This window comes from Lithobates pipiens, unplaced genomic scaffold (genome assembly GCF_037356315.1).
Source record: "Lithobates pipiens isolate NorthernLeopardFrog02 unplaced genomic scaffold, aLitPip1_a1.2 Scaffold_35, whole genome shotgun sequence".
NCBI classification, from domain to species: Eukaryota; Metazoa; Chordata; class Amphibia; order Anura; family Ranidae; genus Lithobates; species Lithobates pipiens.
Window position 1 is genome coordinate 11,995,838 of NW_027507811.1, and position 24,396 is coordinate 12,020,233.

The window sequence follows — 24,396 nt, forward strand, 5'->3', positions numbered from 1 at the left end:
GATTTCTCTGTGAAGGAGAAGAGGTCCATCGCCTATTAGCAAAACAACCGAGGGCTCCCCGAGTGAGGGAGGGATATAGGGGAGATGCTATAGAAACAATCTCCTGTGCTCAAATTTGGTGCTAATGGTCTAACAGGCATTCCACTCGGCTTGTGGGTACAGTGCTAACATGCCCTGCAGCCCTTGTGTCCCTTTATGTGCAGCACTACAAATCAACAAAGAGAGGGCGCACTAGCCTAGCACATTGCCATAATACACTGTCTATTAATTAATAAATAACTACATTTATACTCACTCACAAATCAAGTTAACAGGCATATATAAAAAACAAAACAAAAACAACCACAAAAAAAAACATGTCCTATGATAAAGAAAGACCCCTTTTACGTCCAATATGGCTTACGCGTTTCGTCCGCTCGTCTTCAGAGCCAAGACCGATAACGTTTGAAGCCTAGTTTACATAACATTCTACTGCACTGTATAGAAAACATACCACGGGGTGGGGTCGCAAAGCAGACAGTCACTTTTTTTACTCATCAGACACGTACTCATATTCAAATTCATACATACGTGTAAACTTTAAATGTGTCACATGTCAGGTCACTCACAAGCCAAGAGGTCCATCACCTATTAGCAAAACAACCGAGGGCTCCCTGAGTGAGGAAGGGTTATAGGGGAGATGCTATAGAAACAATCTCCTGTGCTCAAATTAGGTGCTAATGGTCTAACAGGCGTTCCACTCGGCTTGTGGGTACAGTGCTAACATGCCCTGCAGCCCTTGTGTCCCTTTATGTGCAGCACTACAAATCAACAAAGAGAGGGCGCACTAGCCTAGCACATTTCCATAATACACCGTTTATTAATTAATAAATAACTACATTTATACTCACTCACAAATCAAGTTAACAGGCATATATAAAAACAAAAAATCAACAACCCATGTCCTATGATGAAGGAAGACCCCTTTTACGTCCAATATGGCTTACGCGTTTCGTCCGTTCGTCTTCAGAGCCAAGACCGATAACGTTTGAAGCCTAGTTTATATAACATTCTACTACACTGTATAGAAAACATACCACGGGGCGGGGTCGCAAAGCAGACAGTCACTTTTTTTTACCCATATTCAAATTCATACATACGTGTAAACTTTAAATGTGTCACATGTCAGATCACTCAGAAGCCGGCCAGTTATATTGGTGTCCCTAATATGCACAGATCGCCATACAGGAACTTACCTCTTCATATCAAACCGGTGCTTATGAAAGAAGTAGTTGTACCTAAAAGAACACACTCCCAATGGAAGTCTTAACTCCCCACTTGCCTTAATTGCTGGTCCCATGGAGATATTTTTTTTAATTGAAAAAAAAATAGCCTGATTCAAGATGGCTGTTTGTTTTATGCGTTGAAACACACACACCGAGCCACCGAATCGAAAAGTGCTGGTGATCTGTGCACATTAGGAGCAGAGGAACGTCACCAGCACACCGTGGATCTCCAACGTGGGTCTAAAGCTATATGTCATCACGTGCCTGATGAAGGGGCCTGAGCTGAAGCTTTGCTCTTGCTGTAATAATGTGATCGCTGAATAAAGCTTTGGACCCACGTTGGAGATCCACGGTGTGCCGGTGACGTTCTTGTGCTTCGACTATCTTCAGTTCCAGCTGATGGTCGCTGCAGCACCTGCTTGCAGACAAAGCCATTTTTCCAGGAATGTGTGCGTTGGGATTATTCACTGGTATCTCTTCACTGTGCATATTAGAGACGGTAATACTATTTCACATGGACGAAACGTACGCAGGGGTGGAGTTCTGTGACGTCATCCATCTCACAACTCAAATTTGCACCAGGTTAAACAGTGGAGCCAGGATCAGCAGCAAGAAAGACCGTGGATCTCCAACGTGGGTCTAAAACTATATGTTGTCACGAGCCTGGTGAAGGGGTCCTGCGAGGCTCTGAAGCTTTGCTCTTGCTGTAATAATGTGATCGCTGTATAAAGCTTTGGGCCCACGATGGAGATCCACGGGTGTGCCGGTGACGTTCTTTTGCTGCGACTAGCTTCAGTTCCAGCCGATGGTTGCTGCAGCACCTGCTTTCATACAAAGCCATTTTTCCAGGAACGTGTGCGTTGGAATTGTGCATTGGTATCTCTTCACTGTGCATATTAGAGACAGTAATACTATGTCACAAGGACAAAACGTACGCGGGGCGGAGGTTAAACGGTGGAGCCAGGATCAGCAGCAAGAAAGCATTGTATCTGGGTGCTGGGAGACAGCACTGGGAAATGTAAGTGGTAAGTGTTACTGGACCTGCGTGTTTTTTTATGCTATGGCGTTCCTGTTTGCTTTTACAGTGGCCTGCATGGGGGTATGAGAGGAAGGAGAAATAGATATTAAAGGGACCAGCTTTGAGCTATTGAAGGAACGGTGGATTAGACTGTTGGGCAAATGGTCCGGGACGAGCAATTGCCTGTTCGGCGAACACCCGGATTTGCAAGATGCTTGGCGGGATGTCCAAACACGGATCGAGCGAAAGCTCCGGACCAGACCGTCAGTGTGTCTACGCATTTCAGCAGTTATTGCTGGGACAGTGATATTACGTGTGTTCGCCCCACCCATGGTTGCGGGGACACCTTTGCCTCACGCATGCACCCAGCCCTCTGCCGCTGATCACAACTCTCGCTCTCTGCTTACTCCCAGCCAGGCCGTGAGTGGGAGCATACTGATGGCCATATTTTGTAAGGGGCACCCTGATGGCCATATTTTGCAAGGAGCACACTGATGGCCATATTTTGTTAGGGGCAACCTGATGGGTACATTTATGTTAAGGGGCACACTGATAGCCATATTTTGCTAAGGGGTACCCTGAGGGGTACATTTATTTTAAGGGGCATGCTAATGGCCAAATTTTTGTTAAGGGGCACTCTGATGGGCACATTTTATGTTAAAGGGGCACTCTAATGGGCACAACAACAGCGTCTAAATTCCAGCTTGTCCAAATAAAGAAAGATTGCAGGAAAAATCAATTTGAATGTATTTTTCTTTTCTTTATAAATGTCAGTTTTGCTGCAGCAGGTTCTATACATGGTACAGATGCACCACTTTACAGGCAGACTAAGGGGACACCCAAAGGCACGATCTTTAAAGGAACTTTTCATTTTTTATTGTTTCACTTTAAGTATCATTAAAATCACTGCTCCTTTAAAAACAATATTTTAAAAAAGTATATATTTTTTTTTTGCATAGATACCTGTCCCCTGGGGCAGTACCCGGGCCCCCATACACTTTTTAAGGCCAATAACTTGAATATAAGCCTTCACAACGGGGACTTTTGATTTTACAAGTTCAGGTTTCGAACCTTTGCGATTCATTATCTGGTGAGGGAGGAGTGAAGGTGGAGCCACCTGGTGGTGGACAATGGAAGAGCCGACACATTGAATGAACACTTTATTTTTGAATCAGAGCCCTGAAAGTGGACATTTGCACTTGTATGATTTAGGAGAAGCGCGGAGCACTTTTTGAAAAAAAAATTTGCACTTTATTTGTAATTGCACTTTATACATATATGGTACTTGGATACATATGCATTTGTATACAACACTTCATTTATGGACACACATGAGGTTTTTATAGGATACTTATTTTTTTTACAATATCAAAATGTGTATGTTTGCATAAATTGGAGAATTTAATTGAGCACATTTTTGCTGAAGCGCTGTATATACACTATATTGTCAAAAATATTGGGACACCTGCCTTTTTTCATGAACTTTATTGGCATCCCTGTCTTAGACTGTAGGGTTCAATATTGAGTTGGCCCACCCTTTGCAGGACTCCATGGAGGCCAGTCAAGTTCCTCCACCCCAAACTCGCTCATCCATGTCTTTATGGACCTTGCTTTGTGCACTGGTCCAAATCATTTGGTGGAGCGGGGATTATGGTGTGGGGGTTGTTTTTCAGGGGTTGGGCTTGACCCCTTAGTTCCGGTGAGGGGAACGCTTAAGGAGTTGGCATACAAAGAATTTTGGACAATTACATCCTCCCAACTCTGTAGGAACAGTTTGGGGGTGGCCCCTTCCTGTTCCAACATGACTGCCCACCAGTGTACAAAGCAAGGTCCATAAAGACATGGATGAGCGAGTTTGCGGTGAAGGAACTTGACTGGAGTCCTGACCTCAACCTGATAGAACACCTTCGGGATGAATTACAGCGGAGACTGCGAGCCAGGCCTTCTCGTTTAACATCAGTGCCTGACCTCACAAATGCTCTTCTGGAAGAATGGTCATACATTCCCATAGACACACTCCTAAACCTTGTGGACAGCCTTCCCATAAGAGTTGAAGCTGCTATAGCTGAAAAGGGTGGGCCAACTCAATACTGAACCCTACGGACTTAGCCCCTGTACACACGGTCGGAGATTTCGACAACCAAATCCATCGGATTTTGTCCGAAACTATTGCATACACACGGTCGGACAAAGTTGTCAAAAAATCTGATCTTTCAGAATGTGATGACGTAATTTTGTTACGATGGGACTACGTTCAGGCTAGTAGCCAATAGCTTTGATGTAGGAATTTGATCAGAGCATGCGTGGCATTTTGTCCGATCGAAATTCTCTACACATGATCGGAGTATGTCCTATGGGACCAGTTTGTCTGAAAATATTTCCAGCAAGTTGGAAAATTTGGTCCGACAGAAACAGTCCGATGCATACCACACACAGTCAGATTATCCGACAAACCGGTCTGATAGGACACATTCCGACGGATTCTCCGACCGTGTGTACAAGGGCTAAGACTGGGAGGCCATTAAAGTTCCTGCGCGTGTAAAGGCAGGTGTCCCAATACTTTTGGAAATATAGTGTATATTTGATTAAAAATGGCCTTACTCAGAACAGGAAGGGGGCTTCTGCCCCATGTGTGATCTGTGATGTCTGTAAAGATTGGACTTCTGTAAAAAACATTTCCCGCACTCATAACAGGAAAGTGGCCTCTCACCTGTATGCAACCTTTGATGTCTGTTATGAGAGGACTTGTCTGAAAAGCATTTCCCGCACACAGAACAGGAATACGGCTTTTCCCCCGTGTGCAGTCTCTGATGTGTGCTAAGGTGTGTCTTCACTGTAAAGCATTTCCCGCACTCGTAACAAGAATACGGCTTCTCCCCCGTGTGTGATCTCTGATGTATGATAAGATGTGACTTCCTTGAAAAACATTTCCCACACACAGGGCAGGAATACGGTTTCTCACCCGTGTGCAACATCTGATGTGTGTTAAGATGTGACTTATATGAGAAAAATTTCCTGCACACAGGACAGGAATACGGCTTCTCCTTTGTATGCGATCTCTGATGTGTGGAAAGATGGGATTTTGATACACAAACTTTCCCGCACTCAGGACAGGAATGTGGCTTCTCATCTGTATGAGATTTTTTAGGATAAGAGGAATACGATGGTCCGGCACCGTCCCGCACAGTCTGAGGTTCCTCAGGATAAGAGGAATACGATGGTCCGGCACCGCCCCGCACAGTCTGAGGTTCCTCGGGATAAGAGGAATACGATGGTCCGGCACCGTCCCGCACAGTCTGAGGTTCCTCGGGATAAGAGGAATACGATGGTCCGGCACCGTCCCGCACAGTCTGAGGTTCCTCGGGATAAGAGGAATACGATGGTCCGGCACCGTCCCGCACAGTCTGAGGTTCCTCGGGATAAGAGGAATACGATGGTCCAGCACCGTCCCGCACAGTCTGAGGTTCCTCGGGATAAGAGGAATACGATGGTCCGGCACCGTCCCGCACAGTCTGAGGTTCCTCGGGATAAGAGGAATACGATGGTCCGGCACCGTCCCGCACAGTCTGAGGTTCCTCGGGATAAGAGGAATACGATGGTCCGGCACCGTCCCGCACAGTCTGAGGTTCCTCGGGATAAGAGGAATACGATGGTCCGGCACCGTCCCGCACAGTCTGAGGTTCCTCAGGATAAGAGGAATACGATGGTCCGGCACCGTCCCGCACAGTCTGAGGTTCCTCGGGATAAGAGGAATACGATGGTCCGGCACCGTCCCACACAGTCTGAGGTTCCTCGGGATAAGAGGAATACGATGGTCCGGCACCGTCCCGCACAGTCTGAGGTTCCTCAGGATAAGAGGAATACGATGGTCCGGCACCGTCCCGCACAGTCTGAGGTTCCTCGGGATAAGAGGAATACGATGGTCCGGCACCGTCCCACACAGTCTGAGGTTCCTCAGGATAAGAGGAATACGATGGTCCGGCACCGTCCCGCACAGTCTGAGGTTCCTCGGGATAAGAGGAATACGATGGTCCGGCACCGTCCCGCACAGTCTGAGGTTCCTCGGGATAAGAGGAATACGATGGTCCGGCACCGTCCCGCACAGTCTGAGGTTCCTCAGGATAAGAGGAATACGATGGTCCATCTACACTGTGTGGTGCCGGATGGACATTTGAGGTAGTCGGGTTTTCTCCTGGACTATACTGTGTGATGTCCTCATCTTCTACTTTACAGTCTGGAGACAAAGTGAGACAATCCTCTGAGGTTTTCCTCATCTCCCGTCCATCTACTAAAATAGAAATACAAAGATTATTACTAGACTTGAGCTGATTGGTTCCCCTAAACCAGGACTCCGCCCACATCAGGCAGCTTTGTCTCTGAGGATCTTACAATTCCCCCCTCAAGGTAACTAGTAAATGGATCCTCTGATCTCCTACCAGATCATTTCTTTATTCATGGACCTTAGTCAGAGAGGGAGGAAACAACGAGAACTGTCTTCTATAGGAGTGACAGTGATGAGGGGATTATAGGACGAGTGTCCCCTCCCCCTCTATCACTCATTGCCATCTTCCCAACACAAGAAGTCCTGCACTTCCTTATTTACTCCATGATTTAGTCATGAATAACAGCGGGGCTGAGCCCCACCAGAGGTCAGAGAGTGAGGATGGGGGGAGAACAACCAAGATGAAGACTGGACTGATCCTGAAGACCCCCATCATTGGGGCGGTAGACCCAAGACACATAACCCAGCTGCTTAGGTCAGGCAATGCCTATGGTGAAAAATCAACATTTTGCTGAACCCCAGAATCTCCATAAATCCAGTCTAGATACATAAATTGTGTCGGCAGCACAGAGCAGGAAGATTATCGGAGAGAAATCCAGGAATACAGGACGGGGAACACAGCTCAGGAAAGTGACCAGGGGATTACAGGCTGATATCACCCAGCCCCCGCCCTACTCTGGACCAATCAGTGAGCAGTATGGGTGGAGGAATGGATTTAGTGTTAATGACCCACCTGTGCTGATCTCTGTAGGAGTGTCCTCCTCTATAAATGTCCCCGTTATTCCATCCTCCTCCATAGACTGCTGATCATCCCCCACATACCTCTCTTCTTCTTCTTCACTCTCAACTTTTATCACTATCAGATCTTCACCCTAAACCAAGAGAAGGATCAACAATAAAATCTATGAAATATAGCCTTTAATATTGTGGCATCACATAAAAAATACACACAGTACCTTGTTAAGGTGAGGGATGGTGTAACCTACCTGTGTAGAGTCCCGAGAATACAGAGGACAGGGACATCTCTCTAGTGGGTTACCCGGTGATGTGAGGGGCGGCTGATTGTCCATCATGACGTCCTTGTAGAGATCCTTGTGTCCTAAATACTCCCACTCCTCCATGGAGAAATAGACAGTGACATCCTGACACCTTATAGGAACCTGACACACACAATGATACAGTCACCATCCAGACACATCCCTTGTCTGTTACTGGATAATGTCCCAGAATTCCCAGAATCCTCCTCACCTCTCCTGTCAGCAGCTCCATCATCTTCTTGGTGGCTTCTAGAATCTTCTCCATGTTGTGTCTCTCAGGTTTTAGGGAGTCACATGGAGGCACTGTGATGGTCATATGATCACCGGACTTCACAAGAGGAAATCTCTGTATTGGGGAACCAATAGGAATATCATGTTAGAATCCCAGAATCCTCCTCACCTCTCCGGTCAGGTCTGTGTTTTATTAATAGAGATAAGAGTGATGTCATGTGACCTCCCAGAATCCTCCTCACCTCTCCGGTCAGGTCTGTGTTTTATTAATAGAGATAAGAGTGATGTCATGTGACCTCCCAGAATCCTCCTCACCTCTCCGGTCAGGTCTGTGTTTTATTAATAGAGATAAGAGTGATGTCATGTGACCTCCCAGAATCCTCCTCACCTCTCCGGTCAGGTCTGTGTTTTATTAATAGAGATAAGAGTGATGTCATGTGACCTCCCAGAATCCTCCTCACCTCTCCGGTCAGGTCTGTGTTTTATTAATAGAGATAAGAGTGATGTCATGTGACCTCCCAGAATCCTCCTCACCTCTCCGGTCAGGTCTGTGTTTTATTAATAGAGATAAGAGTGATGTCATGTGACCTCCCAGAATCCTCCTCACCTCTCCGGTCAGGTCTGTGTTTTATTAATAGAGATAAGAGTGATGTCATGTGACCTCCCAGAATCCTCCTCACCTCTCCGGTCAGGTCTGTGTTTTATTAATAGAGATAAGAGTGATGTCATGTGACCTCCCAGAATCCTCCTCACCTCTCCGATCAGGTCCGTGTTTTATTAATAGAGATGAGAGTGATGTCATGTGACCTCCCAGAATCCTCCTCACCTCTCCGGTCAGCAGGTAGATGATCTCCAGGGTGAGGTTTAGTATCCTCTCAGTCACGTGACTCCGATACTCCTCCATCCTCATTCCTGCCGTCATTTGATCTATACAGGTCTCCTTGTAGACGGATATCTTTGGGAAATGAAAGTAAGAATTATTTGGATAATATTGGTCATGTAATAATAGGATGTGGATGTGAGGGGGTAATAGAAGGGTTTTTGTACATTTAAGGACTATTGCCCCCATGGGAACCCATTTGGTGGAACACATTTGTATACTCCTCTTCGTTCGAAACTCCTCGAGGGGAACCCGCCAGTAGTTCGCTAACTGTGGTGTATACTATGTATGATTTTAAAGTTTTGCTGTTTGTATAAAAAAAAAAATGTTTTTTGTCTCTATTAAACTTTATACATTTTTAAGTATCTTTCTAACTTTTGATTATTATGTACCAGGATAGTCCAACCAATATTTGTTCTTGGATGTAGGTGCACAGGGTCAGCACGAGCAAGCGTGGAGAATATCCCCAAATGAATCATCAAAATTAAATGATATGGTTAATTAAAAAAAAATTATAAGGAAGGCATTAGAAGTTTTTACAAGCAAAATAAAAAAATGCGTCTAACTCATCGGCGGAGTTTTTTGGGGTGGCCAGGCGATTGGCTAATCCCAACTCTGTCGAATTGTGCAACATCTTATCTTGTTATTTTAACCACTTAAGCCCCGGACCAATTTGCAGCCAAAGGACCAAGCCCCTTTTTGCGATTCGGCACTGCGTCGCTTTAACCGACAATTGCGCAGTCGTACGACGTGGCTCCCAAACAAATTTGGCGTCCTTTTTTTTCCCACAAATAGAGCTTTCTTTTGGTGGTATTTGATTGCCTCTGCGGTTTTTATTTTTTGCGCTATAAACAAAAATAGATCAACAATTTTGAAAAAAAATTCTATATTTTGAACTTTTTGCTTTAATAAATATCCCCCAAAAAATATATAAAAAAACATTTTTTTTCCTCAGTTTAGGCCAATACGTATTCTTCTACATATTTTTTGTAAAAAAAAAAAAAAAATCACAATTAGCGATTATTGATTGGTTTGCGCAAAAGTTATAGCGTCTACAAAATAGGGGATAGTTTTACAGCATTTTTATTAATTTTTTTTTTTACTAGTAATGGCGGAGATCAGCAATTTTTATTGTGACTGCGACATTATGGCGGACACGTCAGACATTTTTGACACATTTTTGGAACCATTGTCATTTATACAGCAATCAGTGCTATTTAAATGCACTGATTCCTGTGTAAATGACACTGGCAGTGAAGGAGTTAACCACTAGGGGGAAGTGTAGGTGTTATGTATGATGTTACGTGTTTTTTTTTTTATTGTAGGGGGGTGTGGCCTGGCATGTGACATCACTGATCGTCCTTCCCTATAAATGGTAACAGACGATCGGTGACAGCCACACTAGGAAGCACGAGGAGAGGTTTGTTTACACAGACCTCTCCTCGTTCTTCAGCTCTGTGACCTGATCGTCCGCTGGTGTCCCACGATCGGGTCACAGAGCTGAAGAACGAGGAGAGGTCTGTGTAAACAAACCTCTCCCCGTGCTCTATTTTTGTTGGCGACATTATGGCGGACACATCGGACATTTTTGACACATTTTTGGGACCATTGTCATTTATACAGCAATCAGTGCTATTTAAATGCCTCCTCGTTCTTCAGCTCTGTGACCCGATCGCGGGACACCAGCAGCGATCGGGTTCCGCTGGTCCCGCGGCCACGGAGCTCAGGACCTAGTCGGAAGGCGCCGGCAGCGGCGCACTCCCGACCCACGGCTGGGCACTTAAAGAATCACGTACAGGTACGTGCCAATCGGCCGATGTATATCGGCATGAGGCGGTCCTTAAGCGGTTAAAGAAAAAAATAGAAATTATTAGAAAAAAAACATTTCATATGTGGAGGTGGAAGAAACATGGCCACCCTATGTAGGGACCTGCTTTTCAGTATTTTATTCGATGACTCCAGAAGGTGTTAAAACCTTCCTCAAGTCTCTCAGAGCCTCCCGCTCATAACTTGATCCCCGCATTGCGCAGTTGGTGAAGGACTCCACAGATGCTCTGGCGCCTTTTATTGCAGACATTGTCAGCATGTCTTTTGCTACCGGTGTCGTTCCATGTATTCTGAAGCAGGCGGTGGTTATACCCCTGCCAAAGAAAGCCAACGTGGAGTACACCGTGTTGAGCAACAATCGGCCTATTTCCACCTTGCCGTTTTTGGCAAAAATCACAAAGCGAGCTGCGGTATGGCAACTTCAACCTCACCTGGAGTCTAAGAAAACTTTTGATGACTTCCAGTCAGGATTTCGTCCTGGGAGAGGCTCGGGAACAGCCCTGGTAAAAGTCCAGGACGATTGGCTCTGGGCCTTGTATGAGAATGAATCTTCGGCCTTGGTACTTCTGAATCTGTCGGCAGCTTTCGATACCAATGACCACTCTATACTTCATAGTTTCTTAGTTAGTAATTGGTACTTCTGGATCTGTCAGCAGCTTTTGATACCATCGACCACTCTATATTTCATAGTTAGTAAGGTTGAATAAAGACACCAGTCCATCCAGTTCAACCTTAGTGAGACGTCTACAACTGTCCCTATCCCTGTACATTGCACACTCACATCGGTCCCTACCCTCAATGAGCCCACAATCCAAGGTCCCCATTCATATACTAGGGCCAATTTTGGACAGAAGCCAATTAACCTACCTGCATGTCTTTGGATTGTGGGAGGAAACCAACGCAGGCACAGGGAAAACATGCAAACTCCAGGCAGATAGTATCGTGCTTGGGATTCGACCCTTCTTACTGCTAGGTGAGAGTGCTAACCACTACACCACTGTGCCGCCCGTACTTGTGGATAGGTTGAAGATGGTGGCGGAATAGATGGTATCGCTCCAGCATGGGTAGCCTCGTTATAAAATGACAAAGGTAGAGACAGGGTACAGAGGGTAAAGCTGGGACCATTTTATTCATACGATAGTCCCCTGTCTTGCGGGGTCCGACAAGGATCGGCTTTATCTCCGATCCTTTGCTGGCCTCCAGTCCTGGATGGGTACCAATTATAAAAAATAATATAAATAAATAAATAAATAAGATCTTATTACCTCCTCTGCTGCCACATCCGGCAATGTCGCCTCTCTACTTCTTCCCAACTCACCTCTCACCTGGAACTTCCTGTCTGTACCTGATATCACTTCCTTTCTGTACATGACATCACTTCCTGTAATCCATAGAGACTTCCTGTCATCCATAGAGACTTCCTGTCTGGGTAGAAGTAGCATCACCATCTTGTGGAGCTCAGAGGAACTGCAGAATAGAGATGGACGAACTTCCGACGGGACGTTTCGCGAACGCGGCCGAAAGTTTGCGAACCGCGGCGGGCCCCATTGACTTCAATGGCAGGCAAATTTTCAAAACCTACAGGTCATATTTCCAGCCACAAAATAATTACTAGCTGTGCACACATAGTCCCACCACATGGCCACTGACATAACACATGTATGAAGTGAATCTGGGATCGAAAACTACAATTCAGGACTCAGGAGCGCATGAAGGCAATGGAGGAGAGGAAAGGTCAGGGTAGGCTATGAAGAGGGTGCAGGAGATGATCACCAGCACCGAGATATAGAGCACTGACAACAGAACCGTGATAGAGTGCACTGACACCAGCACCGTGATATAGAGCACTGACACCAGCACCGTGATAGAGTGCACTGACACCAGCACCGTGATATAGAGCACTGACACCAGCACTGTGATATAGAGCACTGACACCAGGACCGAGATATAGAGCACTGACACCAGAACCGTGATAGAGTGCACTGACACCAGCACCGTGATATAGAGCACTGACACCAGCACCGTGATAGAGTGCACTGACACCAGCACCGTGATATAGAGCACTGACACCAGCACCGTGATAGAGTGCACTGACACCAGCACCGTGATATAGAGCACTGACACCAGCACCGTGATAGAGTGCACTGACACCAGCACCGAGATATAGAGCACTGACACCAGCACCATAATATAGAGCAGCAGCACTGATACCAGCAACTTGCTGCTGGGCCCCAAAAATATGACACCGCTCAACCTCTTCAAACAGGAGGGTACAGGCATATAGTACGGTGTGCTTTTTTTGTACAAGGAAGTGAGCCAAATGTAGAAACAAGGTCTGTGTGCTCAATTAAATAAATAGTTTATAGAGATATACATGGTCTACTGGTCACATGTGTTAAATTCCTCCGAGATCCATGCCTCATTAATTTTTATAAATGTGAGGTAGTCAACACTGTCATGAGCTAGGCGAGTGCGCTTATTGGTCACGAACCCCCCTGCTGCGCTGAACGTCCTTTCGGACAGGACACCGGATGAGGGGCAAGCCAACAGTTCCATTGCAAATTGGGCAAGCTCTGGCCAGAGGTCAAGCCTGCCCACCCAGTAGTCCAGGGGTTCATCACTCCTCACAGCGTCCACATCGGCCGTTAACCCGATGTAGTCGGACACCTGTCGATCTAGGCGTTCCCTGATGCTGCATCCCGATGACACCTGTCGATGGGTCGGCTGAAAGAATGACCTCATATCAGAAGTCACCAACACATCTTCAAACCGGCCTCTTCTTGCAGGCGCTGTTGGATTGGTACCCGCAACTCTTTCTCTGGGAGTGGGAATTGCTCCTCTGCCAGCGCACGCAAAAGAAGAATGCAGCATTTCTCGAAGCAAGGCCTGGAAGTGCTCCATTCTGACAGCCCTCTGTGATGGCGGTAACATTTCCGCCATTTTGTGTTTGTACCGGGGGTCTAAGTACGTTGCCACCCAGTACTGGTCCTTGACCCTTATGCTTTTTATACGGGGGTCCCTGTTAAAACACAGGAGCATGAAGGCCCCCATTTGCACTAAACTGGAAGCGGTAGGGTGGCCTTGCTCCTGCTCATCATCCAGGATAATGTCGTCCTCCTTGTTCTCCTCTCCCCATCCACGCACAACAACAGGGATCCCAGAAAGGTTTAAAGCATGCTCTTCTTGCTCCTCCTCATCCGCCCCGGCACCATCCTCCTCTGACTCCTCTTCAGACTCCTGTTGTTGACTTGTCATAGATAGAGTAGCCCCCCTGGGAATTCATCCAGCATTGTGACTTCCTCATCTTCCCGCTCCTGCTCCTCCACAGCTTGATCAATGACACAACGCAATGAAGGCATAAGGTACCATGTGATCTCATCAAATGGCTGCAGAAGTCTGCATGTGTCGCACATGAGCAGCCAATGGCGCGGTGAAAAAAACCCCAGCTCCCCAGAACCTGTTCTGCCGCAGAGTTCATTAAGGTAGACGTTAACTGCACGTTTCTGCTGGAGCAGCCTATCAAGCATATAGAAGGTTGAGTTCCATCGCGTCGGGCAATCGCAAATAAGACGCCTGACCGGCAGATTGTGTCGCCGCTGAATGTCAGCAAGGAGAGCCATGGCCGTGTAAGATCTTCTGAACTGGGCCAAGATTTTCCTTGCCTGCCGCAAGATGTCCTGGACCCCAGGGTATTTGACAACAAATCGCTGCACGACCAAGTTTAAGACGTGCGCCATGCATGGCACGTGCGTAATTTTGCCCTGTTTCAATGCGCTAAGCAGATTGGCACCGTTGTCACACACCACTTTACAAACTGTCAAATTGAGCGGTGTTAGCCACTGATCTGCCTGTGAACGCAAAGCTGAAAGGAGTGCCGGGCCAGTGTGGCTCTTGGCTTCCAGGCACAACAGACGCAGCACGGCATGGCAATGTCTCACCTAGCATGTCGAATAGGTTCTGGGGAGCTTGGGCGGCGCAGCGGAAGAGACGCTAGCAGCGGAAAAGGAGGAGTCAGCCGAGGAGGAGAGGGAGGAGGATGGAGTAGGAGGAGAAGAAGAGGCAGGCCTGCATGCAATCCGCGGCGGTAAAACCAAATCTACACGGGTGCCACAGGTTCACCCAGTGGGCAGTAAAAGTGATATACCTTCCCTGCCCGTGTTTGCTAGACCACGTGTCTGTGGTCAGATGTATCTTGGCACCGACATTGTGTGCCAGAGATACATTCACTTGCCTCTGAACATGGCCATAAAGCTCTGGGATGCCCTTCTGTGAGAAAGACTTCTTTCCTGGGACCTTCCATTGTGGTGTTCCAATGGCCTCAAATTTTCGAAAGGCCTCCGAGTCCACCAGTTTATATGGTAGTAGTTGGCGGGCTATGAGTTCTGACAAGCCAGCCGTCAACCGTTGGGCAAGAGGGTTATCCGGCGTGATCATTTTTTTACGCTCGAACATTTGGCCCACGGAAGCCTGCCTTTTTGCAGAAAAACGTGAGCTTGGCGTGATGGAAGGTGGAGTGGAAGACAATTGTGAGGAGAAGGAGAAGACGAGGCTGGACGGTGAGAGCCTGGATTGTGGCTTTGTGTGTTCCGTTGCTCCCACTGGGCTCGGTGATGGCTGCTCATGTGCCTTCTTAAGGCGGTCGTCCCTAGGTGAGTGTTGGGCTTATCGCGACTTATGCGTTGACTGCAAAGATTGAAGATGGCAACACTATTGTCAGCAGCGGACACATTAAAAAAAGCCCACACTGCGGAGCCATGTGCCGGCGTCCTGGGAGCGCCAGATGTGACCGTACATGGTCGATGACTCGCTCCTGATACATTTGCAGTCTGCTTTGTCCCTCCTGTGCAATCTAAGTTCTTCCTGCTTCTTCTCCCTATCTGCTGGTCCATATCTCCCTCTGAACTCCCCTCCTCTTCCTCTCTTGTGGGCATCCACGTAACATCACTAGACATGTCATCATCGACGTCGCCTTCCCCACCGCTATAATTAGAGATCTCGGAGTAGGCAGCAACAGTGGGGACCAACCTCCTCTTTGGGCTGATCTGGGTACTGTCGTCAGACTGCTGAGTAGCGGTTGTTGCTGCCTCCTCTTCCTGATCCAATGCCAAGAGTGGCTGCGCATCGGAAATGTCTTGATATGGATCAGAAAATAATTCCTGTGACTCAAGCGGAAGGTATATAGTGGTGGTGTTGGTGGTAGTATCTTTGGGGGTGCACATAGCAGAGAGTGAAGAAGAGGGTGCAGATCGAGAGGATGAGGAGAGTGCAGAAGAGTAAGGCCGCGTACACACGTGGGGACTGTTCGCCCAACTTTGTCCGCCAAACAGTTTCAGCGGACAGTCCGCTCAAAATTAGCATGGACGGACTTGCCCACACACGACGAACGAACAGTCCGCTGAAACCGTGCGCGATGACGTGAACGGCACGTACGACGGGACGAAAAATACGACGTCCTATACACTGCAATGCAAACTTCGGCGTGTAAATCCTTTCTGAGCATGCGCGAAACTTAGTTTGACGAAAAAGCCTACACACGAGGGGACTGTTCGCTGAAACAGAGTTTCAGCGGACAGTTTTTCGGAATTTCCGAAAAACTTTGTTCAGCAGACTGTCCGCTGAAACTGTCCGCTGAAAGCCCACACACGAGCGGACTGTCCGCCGAAACACTGTTCAGCGGACAAAGTTGAGCGAACAGTCCCCGCGTGTGTACGCGGCCTAAGGCTGAGTGAGCCACTCAACCAAGTCTGGTGCGTTCTTTGACGTAATCGCACGCACCTTCTGCAATTTGCCACTTTGGCTCAAGCCTGTTGCTCCTGCCCTACCCCTACCACCCCTTACGGAAGGGTCTGCCTGTCATTTTTTAAATGACCCTGTGACAAAAGTCTCTAGAGAAGTGCAGTATGTATGTGGAAGAAGGTATATAACACCCCGCTTCAATCTGTTGTTTTTGGGGGCCACTGGTCTATCACACCAGTTATAATACTTTTTTTTTATTGCGTTTGTCACTCTTTGTAGTATCGCTGCAGAACCGCTCAGCAGTCACAATGCTGCACAGTGGAAACGCACTATACTATGCCTTCTATATGTGCAAGTATTTTATACGTGTATTACACCCCTATATACTGCACACCAAATAGTACACATATACCAGTCCTTATAAGGACCTTTGTGGAACTAGTAGCTAGTGATTAGCAGACTGTCCCTCAGTCCCTACACTGATAAAGGACTGCTGCAGAATAGGGCAGCAATCTGCAGTAGTGAACCACAACCCTATATATGGTGGACCTATACCAGTCCTTATAAGGACCTTTGTGGAACTAGTAACTAGTGATTAGCAGACTGTACCTCAGTTCCTACACTGATAAAGGACTGCTGCAGAATAGGGCAGCAGTCAAGTATAATATTCTTTCTATATTTGGAAGAAAGAATATTATACGTGTACAACCCTATATACTGTACTACACCTATACCATACCAGTCCTTAAAAGGACCTTTGTGGACCTAACAGTAATAGCTAATGATTAAACTGACTGTCCCTGCTACACACAGCGTCCTGTCCCTCCCCGCACTCACAAAAGACAGGCGGCTGCAATCACAAGCACAGCAGTGCACTCAACCCTATATTCTGTACTACACCTATACCATACCAGTCCTTAAAAGGATCTTTGTGGACCTAATAGTAAAAGCTGGTGATTAAACTGACTGTCCCTGCTACACACAGCGTCCTGTCCCACCCTGCACTCACTAAAGACAGGCTGCTGCAATCACAAGCACAGCAGTGCACTCAAACCTACAGTATATACTGTACTACACCTATACCATACCAGTCCTTAAAAGGGCTTTTGTGGACATAATAGCTAGCGATTTGTGTCACTGCAGTCTCTCCCTGCTCCACACAGCAACCTCTCCCTATAGTACATACGAAAGAATGTAAAATGGCAGCTGGATCAGGTCTATTTATAAGGTAGGGGGAATGTCCAATTGTCCATGTGCTGAAATGTCTCAATTGGCTGTCCTGTACCCCATGATGGATGTGTCATCATGGTTCAAAGTTCTTTCACACTGTAAACACATAAGTCCGCCGGGCGAACAGCGGCAATAGTCCGTAGATCGGGCGAATCGCGAACAGGCAAAACTCGCTGCGAACCGACCGCCGGGCAAACCGTTCGGCCATCCCTACTGCAGAACCGTCTCGTAGTGTGACCACGGCCTTGTGCTGTGTGTATGTACTGTATATCCTTATAGATGGGGTCATCTCCACTCCCACCAAGGGGGATAGAAATATATTACTGCCTAGTCCAGACTTTCTCAGCCAGAGGTCCTGCAAAGGTTTCTAGCAATGAACAATTTCTGTCTCTCAGTGACAACTCGCATTTAGGGATGAGCTGACGGCTCGGTCTGTACTAGGGTTGCCACTTTTTTTATCAAGCCAAACCCGAAAACTTTAGTGGCGCACAGCAAACTTTTTTTTTTTTAGCATACAATATAGCAGTGTTTCTCAACTAGAGTTGCCACCTCATCCCTTTAAACCCGAACACATAGGAATTACACGGGTTCTGAGGCTAACTGAATGCAGATAAGGCACCAAATCAGTTTAATTACCACCTTAATTAGCCAGAGAACCCGTGTAATTCATATGTGTTCGGTTTAAAAGGGATGAGGTGGCAACCCTACTCTCAACTCCAGTCCTCAAGGCACCCCAACAGGTCAGGATGTTTTCAGGATTTCCCTCAGATAAAAGGGCTGTGGTAATTGCTAAAGCAGTGAAACTGATAAAATCACCTGTGCAAAAAAGCCTGAAAACATGACCTGTTGGGGCACCTTGAGGACTGGAGTTGAGAAACACTGCACCATAGGATTGTATCAGACCTAGGACACCTTCGGGCACTCCAAAGGAAATAGTGATGCGGTGTGCATAGTGCCCCCCTCACACTTCTGTCAGATCCTGTTCTGAGCCACTGAATTCTGTCTGAATATTGTGTCTGGGTTTCAGCCTGGACTATCCCGGTGTATCACAGACAGGTGGCAACCCTAGCCTGTACCTAGTTTGAAACCGGACTTTGCTTCTTCGGATGTTTGGAAGAAAGGCAGAACATTAGCCCATTCAGACCAATGTTCAATGGGATCCAATACTTTCAGCCCCCTTCAAAAACAAACGAGGCCCTACCTGATCGCACCATTAGGTCACACAGATGGCGCACGCACAGCAAAAACCCCAAAGGGGAAAGTGTATGTGACGCTGATCCCACCCGCCGCAATCCGCAAGTGGAAGGAAGTGCTCTAAATGAGCCCGGGGACACCAAACCTCCAACCAAATAACAACCAAAAAAAAACCCCAAAAAACAAAATGTTCCATCGTTCCAGAAGAACCACTTCAACCCAACGATGTACGGGTATGTCCTATGAGACGGAAGTGGTTAAAATTCAATTTAAAAATAGGAGACTAGTGAAGCTTATATTTCTGGGAAGGAGAAGAGGTTCATCACCTATTAGCAAAAGAACTGATGGCTCACTGAGTGGCAGGGGGTTAGAGGGGAGATGCTATAGAAACAATCTCCTGTGCCCAAATGTGGTGCTAATGGTCTAACAGGCGTTCCACTCTTACGGCTTGTGGGTACAGCGCTAACATGCCCTTCAGCCCTCCCGTGACTATGGGTGTTCCTTCATGTACAGCACTCCAAAACAACAAAGAGAGGGCACACCAGCCTAACGCATCCAGGCCAATTCTGACATTTCTCTCCTACATGTAAAATTCATAATTTTTTTTTGCTAGAAAATTACATAGAACCCCCCCAAACATTATATATGTGTTTTTTTTTAGCAAAGACCCTAGAGAATACAATGGCGGTTGTTGCAACTTTTTATCTCGCACGGTTTTTGCGCAGCAATTTTTCGAATGCGTTTTTTTTCAGAAAAAAAAACTGTTTCATGTTTAAAAAAACAAAAAAAAAACAGTAAAGTTAGCCCAATTTTTTTGCATAATGTGATAGATGAAGATACGCCGAGTAAATAGATACCTAACATGTCACGCTTCAAAATTGCACGTGCTCGTGGAATGGCGCCAAACTTGGGGATTTAAAAATCCCCATAAGCGACGCTCTTAACAATTTTTACTGGTTACTTGTTTTGCGTTACAGAGGAGGTCCAGGGCTAGAATTATTGCTCTCGCTCTACCGTTCGCGGCGATACCTCACATGTGTGGTTTGCGCACCGTTTTCATATGTGGGCGGGACTTATGTATGCGCTCGCTTCTGCGTACGAGCTCACGGGGACAGGGGCGCTTTACATTTTTTTATTTTTTTTATTGTTAATTTTACTTTTATTTTTTTAGTTTGACACTTAAAAAAAAAAAAAAATATGTGATTACTTTTATTCCTATTACAAGGAATGTAAACATCCCTTGTAATAGGAATATGGCACGACCAGACCTATTTACAGTGAGATATGGGGGTCAATAAGACCCCACATCTCACCTCTAGGCTGGGAAGCCTAAAATCAAAAAGAAAAAAAAGAAAAATGATTCCCAGCCATGGTGGCGCCGTTATTTTGAATGCAGAGGCCGGGGCGTGATGTCATAACATCGCGCCCGGCCTCCGAACGATCATAGAGACTCCGGGGACCATCTGGTCCACCGGAAATCTCTATGGTATCATCCGGGGACCGGCGGATCCTGTAGAAGCACCGGAGGGCGGCGGGAGGGGGGGGGATGTCCTGCCGCCTGTAAGAACGATCAAGCGGCGGAACAGCCGCTATGATCGTTCTTATGGTGCAGGGAATCGCCGGCTGAAAATGCTGATATCTGAATGATGTCTGGCCTCAGGCATCATTCAGATATACCCCCGGAAAGTCAAGGACGTCCCTGGACGTACCTTGGGTGCCAAGTGGTTAATGAATAAAAAGCAAAATCTATACTAAAACAAGTTAACAGGCGTAGAAAAAAAAATACAATGTGTGTCCTATGGCACAGGAGCACCCCTTTTACGTTGAATGCGACTTACGCATTTCGACCCCCTCTTCTTAAGAGAAAAGACTAACACAATTTGAAGCTTACTTGATATAGCATACTAGTACACTGTATAGGAAACATAAGCCCCTCCCACACATTGGGTGCAGGGGGGGGGGGGGGGAATCACAAAGCAGAAAGTCACATTTTTCTATTCGTCAGACACGTATCCATATTAAAATTTCTACATACGTGTAAACTACTACGTACAGAAGCAGGCCAATTACATTAGTGCCCCTAAAATTCACAGATCCCCATACGAGAACTTACCACTAGGATCCTAACCGAACACCGGATAGGGAAAAAAGGAGGAGGCCTAGCAGTGATCTTTAAAGGTCACCTGGATCTCACTAAACCATCATCTCAGAACCCAGTGTCTTTTATGGAAACCCTGACGCTACATTTTCAACCAACACCCCATGACACCACTCATATTCTACTGTGCTACAGACCACCGGGACCAAAGGCCAATCTTCTTTCACCCCTCACGGAATCCTTTGCAATGCACACCCTAAAATTCAAATATTTCCTGGCACTCGGAGATTTCAACCTTTGGGCAAACGAGCCTAAAGACCCCATCGCGACTGCCTGCATCAATCAACTAGAAGAACTGGGTCTACAGCAACTGATAAAGACTCCCACGCATGGGTCAGGACACACCCTGGACCTCATTTTCAAACAGAACATCGACGTCAACATACTCGACAACATAACTCTGCCATGGACGGATCACCACGCCATCAAATTCAAAATCGCTACCAACATCACCAACGCAAAACGGAAACCTGTAACAACGCACTGGACCAGATCGCATAAAAAACTGTACTCCGAAGCCTTCAAAACCACTCTGTCCAAAAAAATATCTACAATAACTTTAAACCACTCTACGGAGGAAACACTCAACTCCCTGAACAAGGCATTACTGCAATCAGCAGACTCGGTAGCACCAAAACGCAGGGCTCTCATCAGGAAGAAAAATGCTGGATGGTTTAATAGCTCCCTCTCCGTACTAAAGCAAGAACGCAGAAGAGCGGAAAGAACATGGAGAAGAAATCCCACCGAGGAAAACCTATTTAACTACAAAGGTCTGACAGAGAATTATCGGAAAGCAATCTTCAAAGCCAAAAAGGACCACTTCTCATATACAATCTCAACGGCCGCAAACCAACCACGGGAACTGTTTAAACTGGTTAATCAATCAATGAATCCGGTGTGCCTAGAACCCCCAGAAAACGAATCCCAGGATTACTGTGACAAACTGTCGGATTTTTTCATCGATAAAGTCAAAACCATCAGGGAAACAATTTGTCAGAAGAAAACATCCAACCTCAGCCAGCAAATACATAAAGAGGATGTCCGCACCAACATACCGCAACCGCCAAAATTTTCACTATCCCCAATTACCGTAGACACCGCAAAAAACATCATTAATAAACTGCGTGACAGTACCTCACCTATTGACATCATTCCCACAAAACTACTGAAAGAATGCTCCGACATCGTGGCTCCAACCATAACCCACCTCATAAACCGATCATTCCACGAAGGGATTGTTCCCAGCATCCTCAAACAAGGCATCGTCAAACCTCTACTCAAGAAACCAAACCTGGACCCTCAGGATCCAAACAACCGTAAGCCGATTACAAGCCTCAACACCATTTCTAAGATCACGGAGAAAGCTGTAGTACATCAGCTACAACTTCACCTGGATACTCACAAACTCCTGGACCCGCAGCAATCAGGCTTCCGCCCGGGTCATGGAACAGAAACAGCTCTCCTCAAGATTTGGGATGATGCCCTCGAAGCAGCAGATGACGGAGAGCCGTGTCTCCTCGTACTGCTAGACCTAAGTGCAGCGTTTGATACAGTAGATCACAATACTCTACTCGTCCGCCTCACAGAAGTAGCCGGAGTCCAAGACATAGATCTCCATTGGTTCGCGTCCTTCCTAGGAAATCGGTCACAGACAGTGAAACTAGGAAAATTCCTCTCCGAAACTCGGGCAGTCACCTGCGGAGTCCCTCAAGGCTCTCCGTTGTCACCCGTTCTCTTCAACATTTACATTCGCCCACTCCTTCAAATCATCAGATGTTCAGATCTCTGCTTCCACTCTTACGCTGACGACACGCAACTTTATTTCCGGATCAATGGAAAAAAAGATCACCAACAACAACTTGAAAACTGCCTCAAATCAATAGAGGACTGGATGACCACCAACTCCCTCCAGCTGAACCAATCAAAGACAGAGCTTCTTATCTTACACCCAAATCATAAGCCCGCAACCAAAACCTCCTGGTCTCCACCAACCGTCTTTGGGCAGACTATCTCCCCAAAGACCAAAGCGAAGAGTCTCGGGGTTATTTTAGACGCACAAATGTCAATGGATGCGCAAATAGGATCTGTAGTCAGTGGATCTCACCATCTGCTGCGCATGCTTCGCAGACTCATCCCTTTTATCCCAAAGAATGACAAAGCAGTGGTAGTTGGAACAATCATTAATTCACGACTGGACTACGCAAACTCGCTTTACATAGGATTACCACAATATCAACTTGCGCGATTACAACTGATCCTAAACACGGCGGCAAGGCTGATAACAGGAAAAAAACCCTGGGAATCCATTTCTCCTTCACTGAGGAGCTTACATTGGCTAACCGTAAAAAATCGGATCAGGTTCAAGACCCTTTGCCTCACCCACAAATGCGTGCATAGAGAAGCTCCGCAATACCTAATGGAGAAAATAAATCATTACACACCAAACCGCAGTCTTCGATCAGCCAACAAAAACCTCCTCCTCGTGCCCAAAGCCCGGTATAAATCCAAGGGTGATCGGAGATTCGCTGTCCAAGGGCCTCGGCTATGGAATGCTCTACCAATCAACATCCGCTTGGAAGAAAATCACCTGGCTTTTAGGAAAAAACTCAAGACCTTCCTCTTTTAGCAGATGATCAAAGCTCGCCACAGCGCCTAGAGGCGATTCAGTTCGCATTGTGCGCTATATATAAGTATTTCATTCATTCACTACATATCAAAGCCACGCTTCTCAAAGAAGTAGTTGGGTCTAAAAGCTCACACTCCAGATTAGATTTTTCACACCCCATTAGCCTTTTTTGCTTGGTCCCATGGAGATATTTTTTGTGTATTTTAAAAAATAGTCTGTTCCAAGATGTCTGTGTGTTGTACTAGTTGGAACGCACGCCAAGCCACCAAGCTAGAACCAATATACTGGTGATCAGTGAAGAACGTCACCAGCACACCAGAGATCTCCAACGCTGGGTCCAAAGCTTTATGACGTCACGTGCCTGATGAAGGAGTACTATGAGGCTCCCAAACGTTTCTCTTGCTGCAACTATGTGATCGCTGAATAAAACTTTGGACCCGCCTAAGACATCCACGGTGTGCTGGTGACGTTCTCCTGCGTCGACTATCTTTGGTTCCAGCCGGCTTGCTTACATACACATCCATTTTTCCAGGAATGTGTGCACTGGAATTGCGCATTGGTATCTCTTTGCGGTGCATATTAGGGACACAGATATAATTTCATGAGGACGAAACGTACATGGGGAGGAGTTATGGGACCTCATCTTGCACATGCCCCGAGTTTGCACCAGGCTGATTGCTGGGTGACTGGAGACAAGAAAGCGTTGTATCTGGGTGCTGGGAGACAGCACTGGCAAATGTAAGTGATAAATGTTACTGGACATTTGTGTTTCTACTATGGCATTCCTTTTTGCTTTTCCTGTGGCCTGCATGTATTAGAAGGAGATATTAAAGGCCCTGAGCCATTAAAGGTGTGGCGAACACCCAAATTTGCAGGTCACTTGGTAGGATGTTCGCCTGCCGAACACCCCAC

General features: G+C 46.6%; 1 protein-coding gene across 1 annotated transcript in view; it reads right to left on the reverse strand.

Annotated features, from left to right (window-relative positions):
• LOC143955493 (uncharacterized) overlaps nt 1-24,396 on the reverse strand; it is a 70,359-nt gene that overhangs the window by 36,979 nt on the left and 8,984 nt on the right. Inside the window, exon 6 of the mRNA XM_077465531.1 lies at nt 4,994-6,571. Coding sequence (XP_077321657.1) covers nt 4,994-6,571 — 1,578 coding nt within the window. The remainder of the gene's footprint in view (nt 1-4,993; nt 6,572-24,396) is intronic.